The sequence below is a fragment of the Chionomys nivalis genome, chromosome 11, assembly GCF_950005125.1.
Source record: "Chionomys nivalis chromosome 11, mChiNiv1.1, whole genome shotgun sequence".
Classification (NCBI taxonomy): Eukaryota; Metazoa; Chordata; class Mammalia; order Rodentia; family Cricetidae; genus Chionomys; species Chionomys nivalis.
The window spans coordinates 60,556,252-60,583,638 of NC_080096.1; the positions used below are offsets into that span (position 1 = coordinate 60,556,252).

General features: G+C 39.0%; 1 protein-coding gene across 2 annotated transcripts in view; it reads left to right on the forward strand.

Moving 5' to 3' along the window:
* The window catches only part of Bnc2 (basonuclin zinc finger protein 2), a 396,996-nt gene that overhangs the window by 157,478 nt on the left and 212,131 nt on the right, over nt 1–27,387 (forward strand). Inside the window, exon 4 of one of the 2 annotated variants that reach the window (XM_057784403.1) lies at nt 10,296–10,379. The exons of the other annotated variant lie outside the window; for it this stretch is intronic. Within the exon in view, the coding sequence (XP_057640386.1) occupies nt 10,296–10,379 (84 nt within the window). The remainder of the gene's footprint in view (nt 1–10,295; nt 10,380–27,387) is intronic. 2 annotated transcript variants of the gene reach the window in all.

Genomic DNA, 27,387 nt, shown 5'->3' on the forward strand with positions numbered 1-27,387 from the left:
AGACCAACCAGAGCAGTGTGTCCCATGAGGAAAGCACAGCCAGGACGCAAGGCACATCAGAGGGGCTACTTAGACTCTAGCTAAGTTTTTCTTGGTGGGAGAGAAGGTAGAACTGAAAGGACAGGTTAAAGTTGGATTCCCTGGGGTCTAGAAAGAACTTATTGATAATTTGTGGGGCATTTAAACATCACCTAGGAGAACATGTTTTGACCATTGGAGGGGTGGGGTGCAGCACCGGTTGTTGAGTGCAGAACAATAGACTTGGGGTTGTCATTTAAAGTTTGTGCAGAGAGTCTAGGACACACTTAATAGAACTGATGATCTGCAAGGTGTGTGAGGGACAGCTGAGGAGACTGAAAAGCAAGGCTGTCTCTATCTTCTGAAAAGACAGGCTTTCAGAATCAGTGGGTTTGGGATGTATGGAGAAGACTTTTAATTAAGATCTATGGCTCTGAGTCTTTGTTAATGAGGTTTTGGTGATACCATTGCAAAATGCAGGAAAGCCAGCGATGCACTCTAGCAAGGAAACAAGCCCAGTTGCCTTAACGGGGTTTGCTTGGTTAGCGAAATGCTAACTGGAAATTTAGTGGGAGCATGACAGTTCAGGATTAACATTCACATGAAACAGAAAGGGGGGGGGGGGAAATCTGGTATCCTGTTTATGTAGAGGTGACAGATGAAACCTAGGTGGAGCATACTGTTGAAAGTGTGCAGAGGGAAAATGGTGATTTCTAGCATTCTTTATCATTAGGTGGTGTTTTGAGAATGTGAGGTCTCTCTCTCTCTCACACACACACACACACTTAAGCTTTCAAAGCTGCTAGGTTTCAGGAATAAAGCACATTCACTTAGAGCACACAAGGAGATCCCCACTGGAAGATACACAAAATTTCTTTTTATTTTATCCCTTCCTTCCTGAGATACTGGTAACAGGGATGTCATTGGTGGGGAGTTTGTCTTTGCATTTTACCTGAGCGGCAGAATTGGGCAGCTTTTCCTATCTCTTGCATTTCACCCTAGTTGAGATTGGTGCAGTTGTGGTGGGCATATTTCATTGAAATCAATTTTGGGTCTCTTTTCTCTTTTAGGCCGAGGTCCTTTGCATCTTGGAGGGGGGATTGTGCTACATACAGTGTAGTTTGTGTTTGCGTTGACAATGTTTTTACTGTAGGAACAACAGGATTGAATGTGCCTTTTGTTTGTTTGCTCCTTTTAACTTTTCCAGAGTTCAGGCTTTGTATTTGGAGAAAATCAACTTGCTTCATGGATCTTTGGGCACCGTTTATTGATCTTTGGCAGCTGTTATAGTCTCTGGCTCTCCTGTTCAGATACCAAGGGCTCCTCTGGTTAGTGGTAGGACTTGTGGTCACCCACTTTTGGTGCTCACTGTCAGTTTTACTCATTTCTGATGGGACCTTAGGCTTCTTCAGTCATTTGTGTACCGAATCTATTGTATGCACACTATTTTACCAACAGTCACCGATCTAATGTAGATGGTTCAGGGGTAACTTGAAATGCTGTGCTCTTTGGGATAGCGTTTGTGCTCCTGACTTTGCAAGGACATGTTCCATCACTTTTCACTTCACCTCGCTGTTCGTTCTTTGCACATTCATTTCCAGTCACCGTTTCCTTTCCAGAACTGTGAATTTAGGGAGAAAGATAAAGGAACCAATTGATTGGTTCTGTTTTGATGTCTCTATAAGTAAGAGCAACTTAAACAAATACATTTTCTTTTGACTGAACACCTTTCTAAAGATCACCTTTTGAAGAGAAATGCAATGATTTCTGGTTATTTCCCGAAGGCCACTTCCTTCCTCTCATTAGAAATAAATTCATCCCAATTCATTCTTTTTCTGAGACAGAATTTTACTTTATATCCCAGATCTGACTTCAACCTGAAACCAGATAAGCTTCTCAAATGTTAAGATCATAGACCTGTGTCTCCAGGTCTGGGACATCCCAATTCTTTTTATTTTTTTATTTTTGTAATTAAGACAAGAATATATATATATTTCTCTGCTCTCCCACATTTCTCTCCCCTCCCCTTTACCCTCTCCCAGGGTCCCCATGCTCCCAATTTACTCAGGATATCTTGTCTGTTTCTACTTCCCATGTAGATTAATTCCATGCATGTCTCTCTTAGGGTCATCTTTGTTATCTGTGCTCTCTGGGATTATAGGCTGGTTTTTCTTTGCTTTGTGTCTAAAAGCCACTTATGAGTGAGTACATATATTTGTCTGGGTTACCTCACTCAATATGATGTTTTCTAGATCTATCCATTTGCCCACCTATTTCAAGGTGCTATTATTCTTTTCTGCCATGCAGCACTCCATTGTGTAACATACCACATCTTATATAGCCATTCTTCAGTCGAGGGGCATTTAGCTAGTTTCCAGGTTCTGGCCATGACAAAGCTTCTGTGAACACAGTTGAGCACATGTTCTTGTGTTGTGGTTGAGCATCCTTTGGGTATATACCCAAAAGTGGTATTGCTGGGTCTTGAGGTAGGTTGTTTTCTAATTTTCTGAGAAATTGCCATACTGATTTCCAAAGTGACTGTACTAGTTTGCACTCCACCAGCAATGCAGGAGTGTTCCCTTTACCCCACAACCTCTCCAGCATAAGTTGTCATCAGTGTTTTTTTTATCTTGGCCACTCATGCAGGTGTAAGATGGAATCTCAGAGTTGTTTTGATTTGCATTTCTCTTATGGCTAAGGATGTTGAGCATTTCCTTAAGTGTCTTTCAGCCATTTTAGATTCTTCTGGCCCCCCCCTTTTTTTTTTATTGGATTATTTATTCTTTTGATGACCATTTTCTTGAATTCCTTGTATATTTTGGAGATTAGCCCTCCGTCTGATTTGGGGTTGGTGAAGATCTTTTCCCATTCTGTAGGGTGCCATTTTGTCTTGTTGACTGTGTTCTTCACTTTACAGTTTCAGAAGGTCCCATTTATTCATTGTTTCTCTCAGTGTCTGTGCTACTGGGTTATATTTAGGAAGTGATCTCTGGTGCCAATTCTTTATTATTATGGAAATCCAGGTTGAGAAACTCAGTGGAATGGCTTAGTTTAAAGAGACTTGACATTAATTTGTTTGTTTGTTGTTTATAGAAAAGTTAGCCTCCATTTTGTAGTCTTCCTGCCCCAGCCTCACAAGTGCTGAGATTATAGGAGTTTGCTCTGAAATTGGCTAAGAATGTCTTAGTGCAAAAATTTCATCTGCATGTTAATGTTTGCCCCCCACATCAGTGTCTGACTAATGTTTGTAGTGTGTGTGAGCTGGCACTATCATTATTTGACCATGGTGGTTTTCATCCCATGTTTCTGTACTTCTGGTATCCCCACTGTCATTTTCAGAGCATGTGATGATGGAGGTTCAGATCTATACCCCAGTGAATCCCCTTTTTCTTTTTTTAGTAGTCGTGTCTCTTTTTAAGTGAAGTTAGCATCTGGGGAGTCTTTGCTCTCCTGGTAGTCAGGCTTTCTTACTTGAATGCCCAGCAGAGCAGGTAGAGAGTGAAGCACCAGTGTGGGCTGTAGGTCTTGTCAGTTAAGACCATGTTCCCAGAGAGTTAGGTTGCTTTAGACTATTCATGTGTGCTTCCTAGTAACTCTGCTTCTTAAATTCAAAACTCAAGTCAGTAGTGTTGTTGAACACTGAGAAAAGGGCCCGATCTTTTATTTGCAGGAGGATTGGCTTGTAGAGGAGGGACAGAGGGTAATCAGCACTTTCCGTGGTGATCTTCACTCGTCAGCCCCTTTGAGTGATGCTTTTAACACAGCACCACAAGAACAAGAAACCTTGCCAAAATTAGTAGCATTGGACTTTAAGTGAGGCTAATTGAGGAGGTGTTCCATATCCCCCATTGCCATTTGAAGTTTGCTTCTGTCATTGTCAAACTTCTTCCTTAGCTTAGTATCTCAAACTTCTGAGCCCTCATGGGAGAGATGTGCAGGGTGTTACTTTGTAACACCAGTGGAAGCACATGCACTGAATTCTTAAAGGATGTTTCCCATACACCATCTTGCCAACCTTACTGCCCAACCCTACATAGGAGACATGAGGACTCCTCTTACACAGATACGGAAACAAGGCTCTGAGATGATAAGTGACAAGGAGCCACAGTGTAGGTTTAAACAGGCCAGCATCTATTAAGAGTGTTCATTTTTCTTTCTTTTTTCCCTCTTGTTTTAAGGGAAAGAGTTTCGCTGTGTAGCCCTGGATATCCTAGAACTTACCTGTAGACCAGGCTGGCCTCTTAACTAACTCAGATATCTGCCTGCCTTTGCCTCCTGAGTGCTGTGTTTATAGAAGTGCACCACCACCGCCCAGCTAAGAACTTTTTAAATATTGCCTGTCTGTAGGATGGTTGGAGTTGAGCAATGAAGACGAAAATATTGGGCATGCATAAACATACTTAAGTTTTCATTAAATATCAGCTTTCAAAGTTGGCAGTATGTATACACCATTAAGCAACAGCTCTGATGTTTAGTTTCTAAAATACTGAATTACAAGAGTGAGTGGAACTAATTGGAACCATTTCAGTTTTGTACCATTTTTAAAAAATAATTTTTAAAAACTCGACCGATAGCACAGGTTAAAATGACTGCATCCTTACTTTCTTTAACACTAAACCCCAAATAAACTGAGCTTTGAAAGGTGTAAGTTGAACTTTATCACATGGTAGGATTTTTCTTGTAGAAGATGAATGTTACTAGAAAGGGCTTGTCTTAATTCCACCTGTCCATTTTATCAAACGTGGAAGAGGACTATAGTGATAGGCCTCAGTTTTCTTTAAAGGGAAAATAATACAGTGAAGTTCTCTATTTGTCTGATGTGGAAATTAATAAGTATTAGGTATAACATCCTTTAAGTACTCTAGAAGAGAGATTCTGTATAATTTTAGCATTATTCATGGTCCATTAGACTCCTCAGGGTGTCACTAGGGAAGAGAGACTTTCACCTTTTATCCCGTGTTTTACAGCATGAAAACAAGGGGTTCTTGTTTGTGGCTGTGAACATCTCCAGTAATTGGAGGTCGCTCAGGTGGCTCCTGCCACAGAGCTTGGAGCCCTCCTCCTGGGCAGCTTATCTGGGTGGATGTACTCCTAAGTATCCCACTCCTGGGGGCACACTGTCTCCACCTCTAAGTCATCTGCCATTTTTTATCAACTCCTGTCAATCTGATGAGTATGATCACGTGACTCCAGAGTGTCACATATCCACTTCTGTATTCTTCCTTTATAATCTTCCCCTCTCATCTTTACCTGATTCTTCTTGGAGCATCCGTGTCTCATCTCAAGCTTCTATAAGAATGGGTATATTTCTGTCCATTTTTTATTAGAAGAAAGAACATTGCGACATACGCATTCCTTTCTCATCAAGGAGTAGAACATTCATTTTTCTGTTTTAGATTCTGTGTGCTTAACCCTTGGCAGTGTTAGCCTAGAGATCCGTGATTCAGTACTTTTAGTCCTGTCTTTAGTTTAATTATCAGTTGAGAAGTTACGATGTAAGTTAGGTGCACACCCAGCCCCCGTAGCTCACCTTACTGTTTCTGGGTTTTGTTCATGTATTTGGCAGCACCGTGCTTTGCATATATTGTCATCTTCACGATAGTGGGAAATCTTATTTCTTCTCTCTCTCTCTCTCTCTCTCTCTCTCTCTCTCTCTCTCTCTCTCTCTCTCTCTCGATCCTGGCTAGCTATTGTATGAGCTATTTCACTTAATGGCTTTCCAGAACTTGTATTATATGGGTGGCTTTCCTCTTGCTGTTTGGCATCTTGAAGTACCATTAATGCTTTCCTCTGGCTTGGAATGTAACAGTTCTTGCACTCAGCTTGTCCCAGAGTCCTCTTAAAGGAATGTACCTTCTCTTTATCTCTTTCCTTCGTTCTATTTTTCATATCCACCTTTGTATATTCATTCTTTCCTAGATTCTTCTGATTGGTTTCTTTACCCCTTTCATCATTGCTGGACTGGAAATCACCAAAACACTTGGAGTGATTCAGAACTGATCTGGGCTTAGAGCCAGCTTAACTGTGAAGACTTGAGCTGCCATCGAAGTTACTTTGTTTATTTGGGCTGTGACTTTCATGATGCCTGTCAGGGAAAAGCTTACATGAATGTTTTATATTTAAAAGGGAAACTGAATTTCAGATGGAGTCATCCCTGGTTCCATAAGCCCCTTTCTCAGTAACATATTTCTCCTCAAGTCATCGATTCTGTGTCTCCTTTTTGTTCTCATTCTTATATCCCTCCTCCACTCCCATCCACTCACCTCCAGATAGTTAAAGTGCATCCCTTTTCAGTTCTTGATGTTTCTGTTTTATTTTTTGAAGTCTAATGCCTAACAGTTTTATATGTATCCTAAGTAGACAAATAAAATTGTAGTGTGTGTATGTGTGTGTGTGTGCATGTGTGACAGAAAGGGGGAGGAGGGAAAGGGAGAGGGAGACAGAGGGAGAGGGAGAGAGACAGGGGTGGGGTTGTGGGGAGTTGAGGAAGTCTGGTACATTTCCTCCCTGTCCCACAGAAAATGTGTTTTCCGAAAGCCCTTTTGACACTGAAGTGAATGCCCACTGGCCCTCCCTTTCTGAATTCTCCTGAGAGGAGAGAGAGAGAAGCCTTTGTGCTTGTTGTCATCTTTTGTTTCTGCTGATTATACACAAAGTAAGTTGTAAATCGCTCTCTCATGCACCATGATTCCTCTGAGGTCTGTACAAGAGCAGCCAGGTACCCTGCTTAGCTTCCCCTGGAGATCTCACGGTCTTTTGCAATGCCTCTCCCTGGCTGTTTGTTACCGAACCAGCAGAATGAAGTCTATATGTTCAAAACAGAATCCCACAAAGAAACCTGTAGAATCAAGTTTTGAAATACTAGCTGATTGGTTTGTTATTTTTTTCTTCAACAGAAAAATCATTTTATTAACTCTAAAAGCAAAATCTAATTAGAAGGACAATTAAAGACTACAATGTCCAAGAGGTCGTAATTCTTGTGAATGGTTTGTGAAAACCCAGTGTGGTTTCATCTTCGAGTGTGGTGTTGACATAAACACTGGTTACTGTGACAGAAGAACATGCAAAACATGCATAAAGAAGAATCTCGAAGTCACTTTAATATTTATATTGCAAACACTAGCTAGGCCTACTGTGTTTCAGCCTCTCAGTTCACAGTAGAGGAGGACAGGACAGACATCTGTGTCGCCCCTTAATGGCAGTCCCTTTCTGGTTACTTATAGAGAGCGGGCTAACTTGAGATTTCTAAATCAAAAGATGGAGGAATCAATGCCAAATTACAGCTAATTAGTTCGTCATCTTTTATGCACCAGTTGCTGCTTCTTTTTCTTTAAGACTTTCTCCGTGTGATAATGGATGGCACTGGCTGTGGCAGTTGTGACAGGGCGCTGGGCATTGTTGGAGTGTAACCTACTGAACTGTGCAGTTGGATTTGAATCTCAGTTGCTTTGTGTCTAGAGCATGGAAGCCACGCGTCCTTCTGATTTCCTTTCTCCTGCTAGAAATGCTAGGACTCTGAGTTCAGGAATGCCGCCTGCAATGAGTTCTTCTCTGTGACTCGGACTGTGAAGCATACTGGTAGCTGCTGCAGTTTTCCTCCCCTGCTCAAAAGACTTGCTTCCCTCTCAGAACTGTATTTCTAAGTGTCTGAAGTTGTAATTGAATGTAATTATAGTTGTTTAACTTTCTCCTTTCCTCTTGAGAGTGTTTATAAAGTGCATTCTGGGAGTGTGAGGCTGAAAAGAGTCTAGAAGCTCAGGATTTGTGACATGGTCAAATAATATTAAGATAAGTAGCAATTTACTTTGTGTACGTGAAATAAGGTACTGTTTACACACAATTTGCAATATATACATTCTGGCTTATGGAAACCATTTCAGTCAGCTCCGTCGTCACATTTGTTGGGTTTTATAGGAATCTTTTGCGGGATGGGAGAGGATTCATTTTGATATTGAATATTCCAAGATTGATTTTTTTTCCTTTTCCTTTTATTGTCCCCTTGAGAGAATTACTGATGCAGAACTCATTAGTGCCCCTCCATATGTCAACTGCAGGGTACAATCAGCATCATTTCTCTCTGCGACACAACACAAATTCCTAATGCCTCTGCTTCTCTACCCAGTCTCCCCCTCCCGCAACTTAGAGTATAAATTCTTTAAAAAAAATTGCTTATATTGTTTTAAAATAAAAGACAAATAGTGGACAATTTCCTGTATTGTCGTTATAATGTGTAAAATCAGCAAACACCTTTAGAATTGATGGCACTGGATGGAGTTTTTCTTACCTAGTATATTGTCCTCAGTATTTCCTTTCCTTTTCATTTCTAAAGTTTGAATTTTGCAACTTAATAGCAGGTAAACACAGAGGCAATTATCTACTGTAAGTCTTGGTTTTTTTTTTGCTTATAGATTGTAAATACTCATAAAATTGTTGAAGATAAAAGGTGGGTTAATTAGGATGGGCGGTCGTGGTGCATGCCTTTAATTTCAGCACTCGGGAGGTAGAGGCAGGCAGATCTCTGTGAGTTCGAGGTCGGCCTGGTCTACAAGAGCTAGTTCCAGGACAGGCTCCAAAACTACAGAGGAACCCTGTCTCGAAAAACCAACCAACAAACCAACCAACCAAACAAAACCCTTCTCATAAACCAACAAGACTTATTATCTGTGACAACAGATGACATTTAGGCCTTTTACTGTTTGGGCCTCGGCATGAAAGACAAATAAGAGATTTAAGCAGAAAGGGGAACCTTGGTTTTAAAGGTGTTTGAAAGGCTAACTGGATTATGAGAGACAGCCCTTGGGGACAGGTGATATCTACTAAGAGCTATTGAGAGCCTGAGCGTCAAACTGATTGTAAGATGGGGGGAAGAGGGAATCACTCCAGTAGCTTACCTGACTGAGGCCTGACCCCTTGACAAAGACATTGATAACACAGGTGATCTTAATTGGAATTTTGAAAGACTCAAATGCCAAAGGGAGACACAGGTGATGTGTCCCATGATTGATGCATTATGGTAGATATTGGTAGATAATGTGATTAGCACAGAGAGTAGGTGTTGACAAATATCAAGAAAACATTTTATATTTGCTATTCTGGGGTTAGAATCCAGAGCCTTGCTTAGTCACTCAACCTCTGTATCTTTAAGCTAGATCTTCAAGCCCTAGAGAAAAATGTTAAACGTAGGAAATAAGTTTAGATAGATTCTAAATCCATTTCTCATCATCTTAAAATCAGAGATGAAGTAAGTTGGAGTAGGTAATGGATGAAACTGACTGATTGTAATAGAAGACGTAATTTTGAAAGGGGATCTTCATGAATTTCATGGTAGAACTCTAGACGCTGGGAATTAGCTACTAAATTAAAACATCTCATTGCTGTTATTTTTTTGGAATAAGCTTTATGCTGTGTTTCTTATACTTAAAGACTGTAAGTATTGGGGCTGGGGGTTTGTTGATCGCAGAACACTTGCCTATAGTGTGTCAAGTACTACTTTCAGTCTCTTCCCAGTGTGAACAAAACATCCCTTCCCCAGCAAACAAGACGTAAAACAAGATAGTAGCTTGCAAATAAAATATAGATATTTATAAGTTAAAATCTGCCTGTGCTAACATATCTGTTAAGAGGAAAATCAAACATGTCTTAAGAGTAGAAAGGAACTTTAGATGATAGAAAATGCAATTTTCTTTGGAAATTGAAGGATAGGAAGAAAGAAGGTATCATCAATGTCCAGTAAAGTCTGTTTCAGTTTGTTTTTTCTCCCCTTATTTTTTCTTTTATCTCCCTTTTAACTTCCTTTCTTTCTGTCTATAGACATTTATGACTATTTTTTTTTGCTGTATGATATAAATATAGGGCCGGGGCCACGGGGACAAAATTTATGTAGATATTTCTTTCTTATAATTATATTTTCATAGTTTATAAACTAAGTTTTATGTATTTTCAATATATTTGTCAGCCGGGCGGTGGTGGCGCACGCCTTTAATCCCAGCACTCGGGAGGCAGAGGCAGGCGGATCTCTGTGAGTTCGAGACCAGCCTGGACTACAAGAGCTAGTTCCAGGACAGGCTCCAAAACCATAGAGAAACCCTGTCTCGAAAAAAACAAAAAACAAAAAAACAACAAAAAAAATATATTTGTCATAGCAAATGTCAAATATGTGTCAGGTCATCATGGCCCTTTTCAGACCTGCGGTTGGGATGTCCCTGCTTCTGTCTGGGTAGAGTTTGACTATGTTGCAGCCCCCATACCCGGCATCTAACCCAGCCATATTCCCTCAGGTTCCACTGGCATGTGCTGGCAGAGTGCTGGGTGCAGACTTTTGCCCAAACCTGGAGGAGCCAGACCAGAGGCTGGAAGTCCAGGTTGGAGTCTTACTGTTTTATTAGCTGGGGGTGGTGTGACAGAAACCATGGTCCCTGGAGGTCATAACAGTGTTATCAGTGCTAGCAGGAGATGATAACCCTTGAGACCAGAGTAAAAGAGGATTAATGTAGCCTTGTAAGCAGAGTTGTGTATAATTGGAAGAAGTTTATCATCCATCTGTCCATCCATCCATCCATCCATCCATCCATCCATCCATCCATCCATCCATCCATCCAAGAGATGTACTCTGGGGTAGAAAAAAAATCCCTGATCCTGAAGGCTGACTGTGTAGACTAACACAGGTTAGTACAAGATTTTTGGCAAGTGATTCCAAACCTGGGTACTTAGGGAGAGTAACCCTTAACAATAAGCATCTCTGTCTTAGTACACTGGGAGATGTGTGCAAAGTACAGTTCTCCTAAAATGCTGGCTTGGATTTTTGTTCACTTTGTGTGGTCTTGAGGCATTGGTCCTGGCTTGGCATATTGCAAAATAAAAATATAAAGATGATGAAGAGCATGTCTGCCTCTGTGTGCTTTTGGATTTTTGAGGGCTATGTTTGCCATTACAATGTACAGGCTGAGGTTTCAACATGGATGGCATGAATAAACCCAGTTTTCTCAGAGTCTCGGCTTGGCATCATTTCCTCGGTTTTTCAACAATATTAAAGTTTTATTTTATTTTTTTCTGATTTAGATGCAACACATAATAAAAGAGAACCATTTTTACAATTGAGTTCCTTGTAGTGGAAATGAGGGTGAGATAGGGAGGCTTCAATTTTTATAGTACTAAGGGGGGGTGTGCCATCTCTTGCACACCTGCTCTTGGCCTCGAGAAGACCACCTGAGCTTTGTTTCGTCCCAAGCTGGTACTGTCTAGGTGGTGTATGGATGTGGTACAATAGGAAAGCAGGTGTGGCGCATTCAAGCTATGATCATGTATTTCCTAGTTCTGGAAAACTAACAGCGTATGTGACATACAGATGCGAGTGACAGAAGGCTTCTTGTGGGGGAGTAGCTTGATCCTTGACATTTGGCATGCCATGAGAATGTTCTTCCAGCAGTCACCATTAGTGACTTGTGAGCCTTTTGAACCTTGAGTTGTAGTGGGAAGAAAATGGGTTTGCAAAGCCAGTCTACAATAAAATGTAAAAATATTTATTTAGCATATTATCTTGGCACAGTGAAGGAGGAAAGAAGTGCATGTTCGTGTTTAGTGAAAGTCTGGTCGTAGGTAAACGGTATGGTTGACAATTCAATGTGGTCTCTGCAAAGAAACTAAGGAAAATGGTAACATTCCTAGTCCCTTCCTTCCTTAGCACTATTTTAGTAGACTGAGGGGGGAAATTAAGTCTCTTGAACGATTGTCAACTAGGTTCACTGCGTCTGTTCTTTACCCACCAACTATTCCGGAAGTACTTTTAGGCTTCATTTCTTTCATTCTTGTCATGACATTTTGTTCGTTCCTCTTTGCCATGGGAGGGAAGGAGCCGTGCACTTCAGGGAATTCCTTGCAGGACTTGCTGCAGGCCCCTGCTTTCCCTGCGTGGGTCTTAGGCTTCTCTCTAGTGCAGGCATTGTAAATGGCCAGAGGTTTGCTGCTTGGCCTCCTGATTCTCAGAGTGACTTCCAGGGCCCATTGTTTGGAAGCAATACTTTGTTTATATTGCTTCTTATTAAGAATTTTTCATTTGGGGATATACTCTCATGTGTGGTTTAGTTTCATACTTCAGTTGATTTACATTCTCATGAAACCTCTTTCTGTCCTTAACTTCTTTTTTATTTTTAAATCCCTGCCTTTTATTCTTATATGTTCAGCTATCTTAGCAGCTTCATGGTTTAATAATCTTGGTATTTCCAATACTTGTCCTCATATCTTTGGTCTTGCAAGTCTGAGCCTGATTGACTTTTTCAAAGGCACCTGTTGTGTTTTGGGGTTAATATGTTTGAGTAGCTAGAAGATCAGCCTTAGTTCACCATGTGTTGGTTTATTTTCCTCATAGTGGGGCATTTTCTTCTGGGCTTGGAAATGCCCCAAAGACTTGTACACCTGTACAGTTGCCTTCTAGGAAGTGGTCTTCTAGGGCAGACCCTCCTTAATTGCTGAAAAGTATTTTGTATATGTTTAATAAAAAGTTACCTTTCTTAGCCTCACTGCATCTAGTCATGGGTTGAGTTGTTAGAGTTATCTTCACATTTTTTTTTCTTGGTTGGGAGTTCACTATGTGAGGTTCGACTTGGTCTTTTTCACCACTGAAGTGCTTAGAAAATTAGAGTAAATAATGAGCCAATATTTCAATACCAGATTAGACACAATTTACTGTGATGTTTCATAAACCACAGACTCCTTTCTTCTGTGAATGCGTGAAGGATCTCTTTTTTTCCAGACATACCGGGGTGCAAGTGTAAATTTCCATAAAATTTAAATGAGGTGCTTCCTGTAATTAATGAACAATTGTGGCTGCTCTCTGGTCTGCATTGTAATTAACCGTGATCAGGCTTGTTTAGTGATGACACTGCTCCTGTAATAATTTGACAAGCTACTGTGAATTTGCCAGGTTATTAAACAACCTGCAGCATTCACTGCGGAGTCACAGGGATAAGTGCCACAGCAGCAGCGCCTGCTAGTTAAACGCAGCAACCCCTCCAAGTCTATCTATCACTGTGAGCAGATTTATTTTCTGTGATTTTGGAGAACTTAATTAATGTGGTATGGGGTTATCTCGAAAACTCTGTTTATCGTGTGATGAACCAAGGGGGACATAGCTGATCATTTTTACCAACACACAATGAAGCTGCAAATTGTCTGTAGTGTGCCAGTGTGAACAAAATGGAGACAGGTTTCCCCTACCACCTTATTAGATAAGTATAATTAATGTTTTAAAAGTTCTTCTCAGATTCACTTATAACACCCCCATATAAGATTATTCTCAGTCTCATTCTCTCTCTCTCCCCTCTCCCTCTCTCTCTCCCCAGTCTTTGTTAGAAACACAGATGACAGTATAGTATGCAGTCACATTGCAGGCCCTCGGCTCTAAGTGGACTGGTAGCCTTATGTCCTCGGTCACTAGTGCACCATCCCCCCACCTCCCTCAGGTTAAGAGCTGTTCAAAACGTTACTGTCTAGTTACTGTGCTGTCTTTCATTCAGATTCTGTTTATTGACTAAACCACAAGGATTCCTGCCCAAAGTACCAGGCGGTCTATGCTTGACTGATTTTGATTTTCTAACATCAGCCCTGGGGTTTATTTGAAAAATGTACACACACTGCAGCTTTAACAAGTCAAGTGACTGCATGTTTTTGACCATGGAGTAGAGTATATCTGAAGATCATTAAATTCGGGGGTGGGGGTGGCAGTGGTCGAGCATAAGTGTGGTTGTCCTTGTACTTTTGTGTGTGTGTGTGTGTGTGTGTGTGAGAGAGAGAGAGAGAGAGAGAGAGAGAGAGAGAGAGAGAGAGATGGTTTTTGTCTTTTCATCTTCTCCAAGAGCCAGAAAGTTTCCTGCCGTTCTCTTTCCAGCTATTGACAAATGATTGCCAGATGTGAGATCTTTGCAGTGCTCTTTCTCTCAGCAAACCTGCAGCGAAGGGATATTTGATTCTCCCCTGCCCATTTCATCTCCTTTCCACATCTGCCAGGGACACACAAGCAATGCATCCCTACATGGGAGTTTAAAGTTTACTCAGCTCCTTTCCTTTCAGATAAAGTATTCGGAGACAACAGAATGAGGTCCATATGACGTTCTCCCAACTTCTCTGTATGAAATTAGTTGTTTATTTTACTTATCTACCTCTCAGTAATTGAACTTTCATTTCAGTTTCAGTCCAAGGAAAATTTGATGCAACTCTGGGAGTGCTAAGAGTTTACTATTGTCTGCTGGCTGCAAAGAGTGTCACCAGCACAGCTCCCCGTTGAGTCCCTCAGCTCGAAGAGAGACAATCTCTTCCATAGGACATCCCAGTGAAGCACTTAATATACAGATACCAAATGTTCAGTGCCGAGTGTTGAATAGAATGCAGTAGCCGTTGAAGATTTACCACAACAATCTATGGTTGTGGAAAAGTCACCTTGTTTGCCTTGATTAGTTTTCCCTGTGTTTGTGTCCATTGTCCAAGTTGCTGTGTAGGAGGCTGCAGTTTTAATCACAAGGAGCTTGTAAAAGAGAAAGTGTACTGAGTTGGGGAGGCATGTGGAATTAGCTAGGTTGGAGAGGCCACACACAGAATTACTAACATGCACAGAAGTCTTTTGCATCTGTTTAGAATCTGTATTGATGCTGATTTTTTTTTCTCATCTCAGTTTAAAAATATTTTCTAAAATGCCCTTATAGCTCATGTTCATGCTATAGGGTGGCTGACACAGGTGGCCTTTCTGTTTTCCTATTACACTTTTTGGCAAACGAAAAGGCCCCTTATTCCCTGAATAAGATCAGGGTATTTTTTTAAACATTTAAAAAATAATCCATAAAATGTCTGCCACATGTTCTCTAGTTTATGGAAATGTTTTCCAAATCAGAGCCATGTATTGAATTCTTATTGTAAAAGTGTGTGTTTATTTCTGCCAGCTTCCTAGCTACCTGTGATTTCTAATTTTATATGAATTTTTGTTTTACATGAAATTCAAATGAAGAATTTAATGAATATTTCTGATTTGTAGACTAAGATTTTTTTTATTGTGATTATTAAAAGTGGTAAGATAAACGATTGTGTCTGCCTGTTACCATAGTCAGAGCAGGGGCTGGGAAATTTGTTTTTCAATATGTTCTTTGGACAAAAGTGGTGAAGTGATAGTAACAGACAAACCTGAAAACAAAAACCTAGTAGCCCCTGGGAAAACAAGAACAATGACAAAACCTTACTAAGTCTAAGTAAATGGGGTGAAGCTGCTAAGAAAGAGTTATCAAAAATGTATTTTTAGTTAGCATTTGTACTGAATCATGATAGAAACAGTAATTTCAAATTTCCCACTCATAAAAACAAGACACTTCTCAGAATAAAATTACCGAAAGCGAGAAAGGTCTCTGTGGCAAGTCCATACTATGTTTGCATTCCCCTGGGAGCCCTGCCACCGCAGACTCTTCGTGCACTGGGTGGATGCCCATGTGGCGTAGGTGGAGGCAGAGGTCTATTCTAAACAGCGAGATTAGGGACTCCAGCTGCAGCTAAGTTCTCCAAGTGGAGATCCCTTGCAGAATTCGCCCTAACTAATGCATTTGCTGGTTTCTCATGACTTCCTGCTTTTTCCTCATCACAGTTACTCTGGGAGGCAGAGAGGTGCTAAGCAATGGAGGTGTCATCCGGCTGTGCACCTAGGGAATGTCCTTCAGAGGACGACTTGTCACCAGCCGTCAAAGAAGAGAGTGGCTTTGTGGTCTCTGAACATCTGGCAGTGCTGCACAGGAAGCTGAGGGGGTGTCATTAATTGTGATGAAATAATTTAAACCATCAGGAATAAATGAGGCTGTTAAGCTAAGTTCAGATTCCATTTGCCATGCACATGTGTCTAGCAGCCTGTGTGCAGTTAAAAAAAATTGAATTATATTAGCTCATGAGTAGAAGTGAAACAGATACTGTAAATGAAACAAGTCGCTGTGCCGTGATGACACGGTATTGAGCCACTTCACAGAGTTACAGTTTGTAGGATCAATAGAGCAAAAGTGGTATATTACTTAATGAATTTTTATATGAAAGGGTTTTTTTTTTGTCTCCCTAAGTATATTAAAGTACACTCCAAGGGGCAGCAGACTGGACAGTAATGAGAATACCACCAGGTTTTCCTCTTCTGAGAAGTATGGTGTGGCCCGTGGGTGTGCACAGCCAGTGAGGACAGCAGGCGTGTGAACAGAAAGCAAGGCAGCGGTGAAGGTGCGGCAGGAGTTCCTGACCAGGACCTAGATGCACGAGAGATAGCTGCATAGCTCAGATTAGATCAGAGATCACATGGCACTGATTTCACATGTGATTCTCAGGCCCTGGAGAACCAGGCAACCCCGACTTCTTCAGAAAGGAAAGACTGTCTACTTTTGGAAGGTCTGAGCAGCTATGAGGTTTTGTGCACTGAACTGAGCAACGGTATGCGGGCTACGAAGTACATTTCTAGGATAAAGGTTATTGTTATACGCATGAACAAAAATAAAAAATTGAACCTTTGTCTCAAACTGAGATAGAAATTGAAAAGTAAAATGAGACTGCCTAGGTACAGAAACCATTTTTGAAGGGGGAAAAAAAGGAGAAGCATTTGCTGTCAGAAAACAAGATGCAGGCGCTGGGCTCGAGCTCTGACAAGCTTTGGACACGAGCCATTCACTGCCAACATTTTACCTCACTCTGCTCCTACGTCTCTTCGCTGCCTCTTAGCCATTCTTTCTGCCCAGTCGTGTCTCCTCTGTGCTTTCTCCATCTTCCCGTGCCTGTGTTTTCACTTTCAACCCTTGCCCTTTTATGTTTGCTTCTTACATCTTGCTCTCATTTTCCACTTTGCACAGACACCATCTACAGTTCCATTTCGTCCATACAGCTTCTGTGCTGCTACTGTAAAGATTGGTGTCCGCAATTGCTTGATTAGAAAAAATATATAATGATATAAACTTGTATGACTGTTGCTGGGTTTAAAAATGTAAATGAATTTGATAAAATAGCTTAAGAAAGGAATGCAGGATGCTAATTGAGCTATCCCTTTCTTCTGCTTGTGAGTAAAACTTACCTACTGGTCAGTGTTAGTCAGAACTTAGTAGTTCAGGTGAATGTTTTTATTCTCTCATGCAGGAGGATATTCATGTAGAAACCCTTGACTTCAAACTCATTTAAAATCTATCAGAGTAACTGGTAGGATCTGGCCTCTGTGTGTTTTATCTCTGGATTTAATTTTAGTTGATGCAGTGGAATAGGAACATTTTAACTCTTTGGTGTTGGCCTAGCATTTCTGGAAGGATTGATAGAGGGGATATTGTCAGTATGTTTTTTAATATGGTGCACAATAAAAGTCAATCTATTATTATGCTATAAATATGTTCACCTGGTCACCAAACAGCTAATAATTAGGGAAAAAGATTCCTGAAAAACATATACAACTTGACTATTTAAATATTATGTAACTTAAAATAATTTTTAACTTATCTTTCTACCAGAGGAATTCAAAATAGACAAAAAAGTTTGAATAAGATAATGGTTTTCATTTACTACTTTTTGCTTATTATTTTCTGTGTATCTGATTTTCAAAAACAAGAAAATGATAGTGTATTCAGCAATTGAAATTTGTTAGTAAAGACAGAAAATTTTTGAATGACTTTAAGGTTTTCCCTCCCCCACACTTTTGAATTTTGGCAAGATATAAATTAGATGATTTTATGTGTTTTTAGGTTTTTTATTTTCTTTTTCATTTTTCTCTTGTTGAGGTTTCACTCACTTCCTGCTTAAATAACCTTAAGTCATGGATTTGTATAGCTTGACTTTTAATATTTCAGATATAATATGAATGAAATAAAGTTTGTGTTTATCTCTCTTTATATAAGTGTTTCAATGGGAGGCTGTCTGGATTTCAGGTGAGGGATTTAACATATGCCGTTTATGTTGGTTACCGCTACTATTAATATTAGAAAAGCTGAGATAGATACCATGTTTAATTTGTGTAATTTCTTAAGCCATTGTCACAGCAGTTTCATATGAAAAGGAGGTAAGAAAGAAAAGTTGGAAGGTTTTAGTGCTTGCCTTGATTAGAGAATTATGTATTTTGAATGAGCATGTACATGGGTTTTAACAAATATATCACAGTGTACATCCATGCTCTGTATAGCTATAAGACTTATTATTGATCTTCCATTTGAATATTTGGTTGGAGTTAGTCACATGAATACTTTATTTAAGAACATACAAACCTTCCTGTTTCTTGTAAAAGGAAAGGAAACCTTTTGTTTGAGATAGTAGAACCTCAAGTTGTATGTTGGATTCTTTAGGACTCAATAACTTTCCTTATGATTTAAAATTTTACAAGTGAAAATTATATGAATTGTAAAACTCAGTATCTTCCTCTTAAAGACTTAGAAACTGGCTGAGAAACTTTAAAGGACTGCCCCCAAATCATCTGCATTCTTCACTGTTGGTGTGTCAGAGCCTAGATGATATCATCTGCTTGTTTTTATATCTGTAGAGATTAAAATATTAAATGATGGTGCCCTCTATTTCAAAAATATGCTACTTAACTAATTTTCCCCATGACCGGTAAGATCCAGAAGAACATAAGGAATACAGATACCAGTCACACCTGAACGTGGCAGGGGCAGGTTTCGTGTTTAGGGCTGCAGGAGCAGCTCAGCAGGTTTTCCGTGAGGACCTGTGAGATATACCAAAGTACTGCTAAGGCATATAGTGTTTGGGTTTGGATTTTTACTTTTTTTCTGCCTTTCTAGTGTCACTTAATGTTGTTCAAAAGCTACCTCTTAAACATTATCGAATAGAAATAGTCCAAGGGATCCCTGTTTCAAAAGAAAAGTGTTATTTGCAGATATGCGAAGAAAGGAATTGCCTGGGAACATAAAACTCTTTTTTATTGTTCAGTGAGTGCCAGTAGAGTTTCTTGGAGCACAGAAACAGACTAAATTCTCTTGAAATCATTGTTATTATTTTAAAAACATCTTTAAGTGTCTTTTTGGGTATGGTTCTGTGTTTCCATCCTATAAAATGTGAGCTAAACAGATAGGGTCTCTGCCCTCTAGGAGTTTATAATCAAAAACATGTAATGTAGCTGACATCTGTTATTGTATTGAGGTTTTACAAATAAACATTGATCACATATATAAATAAAAGTTTTATAACAAAGAGGAGAAAAGCCTTTTCTTGCCTGACTAAATAAGTAAACAGACATTCTCATCCACACACTGAAACTATCCATAGAAGTTGTAAAATGACTGAATTAAAATAATCCTGACACCAGGGTCCTCTATTACACTGTGGTTTGTAAAGTTTTGAAGTGTGAACCATCTTTTCTATGATGTCACTGATGTGGGTCACTTTGAGTGGGTCTGATTCTGAGATGGTGCTTTGTTAATCTGTTTCAGCTAATTAAGATGAATCCAGTTTTCCCCTACCTGTGGATTTTCCTTAGTGGGATTCTAAGTGCTGACTGGTGATCTTTGCTTTATAAACGAGTATCTAGGAGTACAGTCTAAAATTTTTACCCAGACCCTTAATATTAGCAAACATCGTGTTTTTAAATGTGTATCCATTCCTTTTGCTCTGTCAGTAGAAGCTATATCAAAACAAGGACAGGGCTTTAAAATTGATGCAGATTATTAAATGAACTTCAAAGAGATGGGGAGAGGTAGGATTTTCAGAACTTTGTACTTGAAAGTTTTGGTGAAGTTATACAAATTGAAATTAAACATGTATGTTGATGGGGACAATAGATACTGAACTTGGTAAAACATTTCCTTTCTTCATGCTTAGCTCTAATGCAGGACCTTAAGAGTTTCTTCATTTTTGAGTGACTAACAACATGAAGAAGACTAAACATGAACCCAGCTCAAAGGTCAAGACATTAACTAAATGTCTATCTCTACCTCACTGTAGGTGTCTGTCTGTGTAAATTAAAGCACGTGGGTGCATAAATTAATTAAAAAACAGCCAGCGATATAAATCAAACCTATTTGGTACACTGGTGAAATGAGCATTGTTTGTAAGATTATCTTGTTATTTAATCTCTTCTGTCTAAACCTGGCTGGTTGGCATTATGAAGTAATAATGGGATGATGGTATACTTTTTCTCGAGCAGGTCTGATCCTGCAGGTCTTTCTTGACGGATTTGTATATATAGAACTGGAAATTTTAATTAACCGGATTCCCTCCCCCTCCTTTGTGTATGTCTGGTTTTCTTTCTTTTCTTTTAAAATCTCAAAATGTCCCCAGAGGTTTTCATTCTTCTGAATACGTAATCTACTGACCCCCGAAGAACAAATTGCCTTCAGATATTATTTTCTCAAAATTGTGCAAAGTTCATTATAAGAGCTACCTGCTGTCTTCAGCTACACTGTGTTATGCTCTTGGGTCCCAAATGAAAAGAAAGTTTTACTCATAAATGAACCCAATTAGGAATTTCTTGAACAAACAAAAGGCTGTTTTTCTTTGATGTGCAAAGGAGTTTTGTTTATAACTATTAGTCACAAAAGTCTATTCTTTACATAAACAAAGACCATTCCTTATCTTTTTTATGAAAACGAATAAAGCAAAGGGGCAGAATATAAACACTTTTTAAAATGCAAGAAGGAATCTTGGCAATGTGCAATTGTTTGTGTTGATATTTAGTATTTGATTCACACTTTTGCTTAGTGTCTTGTTTCTGGGTCCTACCCCCACCTGCTACCTGACTCTGCTAGTTGATTTCTTTATGTTATGAGTTGAAAACTTTGCTTTGGGGAAAGTAAAAGCCTGTATGTTCCTGACCTCGTTCTTGGTTTCCCTAACTGTCTTTTTATGCTTAATCTTTTCTGACAGTGTTGTCCAATCATTTTACAAATAAGTTGCAAAGAAAAAGGAAGTCTTAAGTAATTAATTTCCTCTTCTAGCATATTTTATGAATAGAGCTTAGCTATTGAATTCATGTTCCTACTTAAACTCAGAGCAGATTAATCTGAAACAGTCTTTTTAGGATTGTGCATAGGGCAGTTGATTTGATGCACTCTCTATTATGATTTTTTTCTCTTTAATCTTGTAGTATAGACTTCTTTATTGACCAATATTGGTAATAAACATTTTAAAATCAAATATTTGGATGTGTTACTTGGATAGTTTGATCTTGTTTTTATGTGTGTCTCAGGTTTCACTATTTGAATAGTGATTATCATTCCATAGAAATACCCCCATGTCTCAGCAGTGTGTATCTATAGTTTTGGGAATCAGTAATCAAAAAGAAAAAAACTTAAGACCTAGTTAATAACAATAATAAAGTAGCAAAGAAGATTTCACAGTATATGTTCACTATTTTCACTATTCATTTCTTAGTTATACAGTTTAGCTTGTAAGTCATTGTTAAACTATGCAAATATATTCCCTGGGGCTTGTGTATGTTTTCTAGAGGCCTTTCTAGATACTATGTATCAAAGAAGTATTGGAATCGGGGTATCTTCTGAATGGAGCCCAGGCATGTGGTGTAACAGGGTGTCCTCTGTTGAAGAGGTGACTTAATTGTGGGCCAACTGCTGTCTTCAGCCTACTGACTAGAGCCAACTTCTAGCATCTGATAGGAGGGAGGGCTCCAATCACCGTGAGAAAACAGCATAGAGCTGTATGTCATGTTCCTACCTGGGAGTGATACAGATGACTGAGCCCATGAGAAATCCTGAGATGTGTAAATCAGCCAAAGAGCTGCCTGTTGGCAAAGGCAAAAACAGGTATGTGGTTAGGGCTACATTAGCAAACACCTTGAGTTTCCCTGGTGTGTGTCGTCCCCGTAGGTTTCCTATATCTAGATTGAAAAGCTAGCCTTCCTGTATTTTGTCATTTCTCACTTTCATCTGCTGCTCTTTACTGTAAGTCTGTCATTGGCTCATCTTTCCCTCCATTTGTATGCAGTTGGATACTATTTTATCCACTCATTTTAGGATCTCCTTTGAAAGTTTGCTTAATCTGTGTTCCCCTGAGGCAGATCATGACATTAACTTCTGTGAAGGGTCTTTGTTTAGAGAAAGAAGTTGGAGAAGAAATAACATATTGGATAAACGATGTAAAGATGAGTGTTGAGATGATCAGTACGTCTACTGATTGGTGCTTTTTTTCAAAAAGCCTTTCCGAGGTACATAATAAATATGTCTCTCAGAACATAAAGTGAAAAAATATTTACCCAGTGCTTCTCATTGTCTGTTAATTACCATGCCCTCTGAGCACCCCATACTTGTGATGTCTGGAATCATAAGTACATGGCCAAGTTGAAGGTAAGGTGGCTAGTTAGATATCACTGACAACCTTGGTTAATGTGTCTGTAACAGGGAGTGAAATGGAGAAAATTGAAAGCTAAGGGAAGCTTCTATGTTGCTTTCACTTTGTTTTATAAAGTGAGAAGAGCACTGAAATATTTACTGTTCTATGTCCATAGATTCTGTAGTATTCTTCATGGCTAAATTCAGCTGCGCTTTTAGCCCCCACTTTGCTATCTGAAAGGATTGTTTGTATTTCTCACAGCAATGTCTGGCAGCTCTTGTAATACTGACTCTTCATGTTAGGACCAAGGTAATCATGATTTTGACACAAATTCATTACCTTATCCATACGGAAGTATAAAATATCCATAGATATTATCCCAATTACATTCTGAAGTCTTTGATTTTGGAAAAGCGGGATGTTATTACCTATTCAGCTACTCTTAGTACTTTTTCTTTTATTTTTCCTTAAAAGAAGAATTATTTAGCAAGTTCATGCCATACGGTGATTTGATTCTTTGGGAGTTTCAAATATGGACCCAAACCTTTCTGTAGTTTTCCAGATGGTCACTGGAACCTCAGTAGGTATAATTAAAGCTTTGATTGCATCATGACACATGATAAGTTGAGAAAGCGTTGGAGTAGAAAGGAGTGTAAGGAGAAACTAAGACAGTCCCCAGTGGAACTGAGACATTGTGTGCAATTTCTTACTTGTTGGACAAAAGAATCTGCTCTAGAAACCAACTTCTTACAGAAGCAGCTGAACCACACAGTTATTACATGTGCTTTTATTATATTCAAATATCTTACCGTAGACTCATGGTACCCAGATTATAAGGGTAGCCATTACTATGGCTCATGCAGAGGCAGCGAAACGCCTTCCAAGTCCCCAGTATCCTCTTGGAAATGCAGCCGAAGTCTCTTAACAGCTTTTACTTTTTACAAGTACAGGAACTGACTTAGCTTTCTTCCTGTGCACTACATGATTGGTTTCTGGCTGTCCTTGTTTATAAAGAATTGTATATTACTATAGCAGAGAGATTTTAAGGGAACAGAAGCATTTAGGAAGGGAGAAGATACACATTGCAGATCAAAATGTAGATAACATCTTACATATTAAAATTTGTCCAATATTTTTTATTTTTAAAGACAAAGGAACTGAATAGAGAAATATCAGAAAGGCAGATTTTATTATGCTTTTATAGCTGCTTTAACTTCCTCACTCAATCTGGGAATTGTTACTTAGTGAGATTTTTTTTTTTTTTGATTTGTTCCTTCTCTGATTCAGAAGACACATCACTGCCTCATTAAAGAAGAAATTCAGTTTACTCTGCTAGAAATTTCTCTGCATCTGAAGGAGGTGACAACTTGAAGTTTAAGGAGCTTTAGGGTGAAAATACAACTTCAACTGTGTGTTAGAATATACTCTGTAAAGGACAAGGAAATTTAGATTATAAGGAAAATGATTCTGTTTGTGGGATCTTCAGGAACAATTTTTCTACCTGTGGTTGGTCACTTTCAATGTATGGCAGTTGCTTTCCATTATAATCTCAAGAGCCAATCAATACATACAATATTATGCAACTTACAGTTATATTATGACCAAAATATGTCAAGTGTGGTTTCTGAGTGGCTGATTTACAGTAAGTGTTCTTCAGTCCCCAAAGTGGGTATTATGACTAATTTAACTCCCATAGACAGGCATTTCTTTCCATGTGAAAATTGTATGAGTGTGGGGGGGAGGGTTTGTAGAGAAAAGAGGAGCAGTAACTCTGTCAATGTACTCACATACAGATTGATCAATTGTCATCTCCTTTGCATCTCCATGGATTGTTATGAATTATTTGCTCACCCTGGGAGAGACGTGCTCTGAATTATAATAATTTAAAATCTGTGAATCTATTAAAACCATATTTGTAGCTCTAAAAAAATTGATATTCACTGGGCAGTTTGCCCAACACGAGAGAGTCAAAGAGATTACATACTTATCCTAAGTAACAGCAACCACCCTGCCAATTCTTCATTTGAAAGAATACAGCAAACCCAAATTATACATCTATGGGTAAGAAGAGGCAAGAAAAGAACTCAATATATCAAAATCATAAAGTGAATTCCACAATAATGGCTACAATAATGTTTCAAGATGTGATTTCAGCAAAGGTCCAAGTCACTGAACTAATCGTGGCTTAGATGGGTTTAAAATTACTTAAAACACACACTATGGTTCTTAAATATGTTTGCTTCTCTCATTTACATATGTGCCAGAAGACCCTGAGATCACACGGGGTCAGGGCAACAATCTCATTTGGTGGAGAAAGTAAGGACTGTGTAACAGGACAGACTGTGGTCCCAGGCTGTCCTTGATGTCTCTTCATCCCGGGTCACAGGGTATCTAGAAGTCAAAGAGTACTGAACGAACAGGCTGAGCTTTTACTGCCAGGGGCTGACAGTAGAAGGCTGTGTTAAACTAAGCTGACATTTCCAAGGCATTTCTTCCGTACGAAATGAGGTTAAGCAGCTCTGATGAACTGCCCTGTGATCTATGAAAGGTCATATGCTGTCCTGTTCTTCTGTGTTGTCTCAGCACTGACCATTGTGCCTGCCACTTGTCTGTGCATGTTGAATGCAAGTGACAAATGTTGATCTTTGCTTGGGATCATGGTGTGGATAGGCAAACCAAAGAACAATTTGCACAAAGGATGGATATGTTTCAGTACAGTGTTTGAATAAATGTGGGATTTCTGTGGCAGCAGAGCACAAGCAAGCTCACCTGAAAGCTCCTCCCCTTGAGAGCAAATGCATATTAGTGTTTATCTGTATATTCTGCTGTTATGTGTGGTGCCCTTCTCATAGTATATTCTAGGAAAGAGTACCATACTGCTTTTTTTCTTTGTAAACTTGAAGTGAACTTTCCATAGTTGTTTCTTCTTTTCGTATTAAGAGTTTGATAGATGTTTGGGTTTACCATTTTTCTTGTTCTATTAATGTTGTAAAAGACTCTCTCATTGAATGTAGACATATCAATAAGAGGTTGAAAGTGCTATCTGGCCATATGAATTTCACTTTCTTATGATTGGAAATTAACTTCTATGGGCTGTTGAGGATGACTTCTCCAAATTATAGCATTTAGTAAGCGGTAGAGAGTTCCACTTTTAATTTTACGTTAACCGTATCTTTTGTTGTCCTGTCCAGGAATAGTCCTTCAGATGTTGGCTTTCTGTATCTTACTTTTTTACAGTATAGGCCCAACAAGGGGTTTGTAGGTTTTTCCTTGTGTACAGTAGACCTGCTAGGTCTGCAAAGTGACAAAACCCAAAAAACAAAACACACCCAGAATAAGGTAGATGGTGTATCTTGTTATCTTCCCTGGATGAACCACCAAAACAGATACTAGCAACAGTTTTATTGCATGTACACAGAGTCTTTGAATTGTGCATGTGTGCAAGGTATCCCTCTGAAATTAGTATTTAGATCTTTATTTGCTTGTTGTTTTTGAGACAAGGCCTCATATGTAGGCCAAGTTTGCTTCTAACTGTAATGCTCCTGCCTCTGCCTCCTGAATGCTGAGACTATGGATGTATGGCCAGCTATTTGTTCCAGCAATTTTTTGATTGGAACCCTTAGTGTTCCTTCTTGCTTTAATTTTTTTGAGTAAAATACCACATTAGCACTAGTTCACAAACGTTTGAACTGGGATGTATGACTGTTGTAACTGTAAAGTAGAAAAAAATATCAAAAGAAAAAAAATACTAGTCAAGCAAGCATTCATGTTAATAATACTAATTTTTATTGAAGTAAAATAGCTATAACTTACTCAAAGCAAGACAGATTTCTTAAAAGGTTCTAGCACCTCAAAACTGTCTGTGACCCTGTATAGATGATTGTTAATCATATTTTATGCCTACAGAAAAACAGATAAACTTGCTGTTTTTAGATACAATGTTTGAAATCAAGCAAATGTCCTGGACTAGCTGGATGAGTGCTCAGTGCTGAGGGGTCGAGCACAGAGTCCCCCAGTCTCAGCAGTGGAAGCTGATCTATGGGTTTTATTGAAGGACATTTTTACTTAGTTGTCAATGTACCTTACGATTGAACTGTCACTTGTTTTGTAGCATTGAGGTAATGCAACACATTGGTTATAGTAACCTTTTTCTGTTTATTTTTAAAATTGTTTTCATTAATCATACTAAGTGTCTTTAATGTCCCATGCCTCTTACTGAAAGAGTCATGATAGAGGAAGCAAAATAAAAGATCTATATAGCATTATAGGAGAAAACGTTTGCAGCAAAGATGACAGAGATCAAGGGAATGTCAAAATTACTAGAGTGAAGAAAACAGAATTGAAGATGAGACCAAAACCAAATAGAGATGCCCCTGGGCAAAATATAGTTCTGCAGGAAAATACGTTAGAAGGTAGAACTTCATAGAAAAGACTTATTTTGTGAGGAAGTATATTAAAAAAATCTCATGACCTTATTGTAATTGTTTCTAGAAACTAAGTACAGTGATTTGTAATTTTTCAGTTACTGAAGATTTCCTATGATGAATTCAGCAGATAGGAGTTTACATTTTAGATAGTTTTTGTCTTATATTTTAATAAAACTAATGCCTAATTATGAGTAAAAAAATTTGAAAAATTTCATTTACAACAAAGAAGTATGTGAGTTAGAAAGTAAAATGTGTTCTGATGGTGAGAATAAGGACTTTGTAACAAAAGAAGTTACACATCTATCTTGTGTTCATCCCAGTCATTTCTAAAGCACTTTCCTGATTGAAGAAATCCTTAGGTTTAGAACAGAGTCTGTGCAGTATCAAGGCAGCACCTTGTGGCAATCCATGGGACATACCAGTGCACAGAAAATGTCGCCAAGAAATAATTGCTGGTGAAACATAACATTTATTTAATGTGTGAGAAGGCCATTTCCAAGATTGTATGGCGCCTACACTCTGCTCATGCTCAAGTACTTGTCTCTCTTTAGAAAGCTCCCTTGCAACCTAAACCACCACTAGTCTGTGACAGGGTTTCTGTGTATAGCAATGGCTGTTCTGGAATTTGCTCTGTAGTCCAAACTGACCTCAAACTCAAGAGATGCACCTGCTT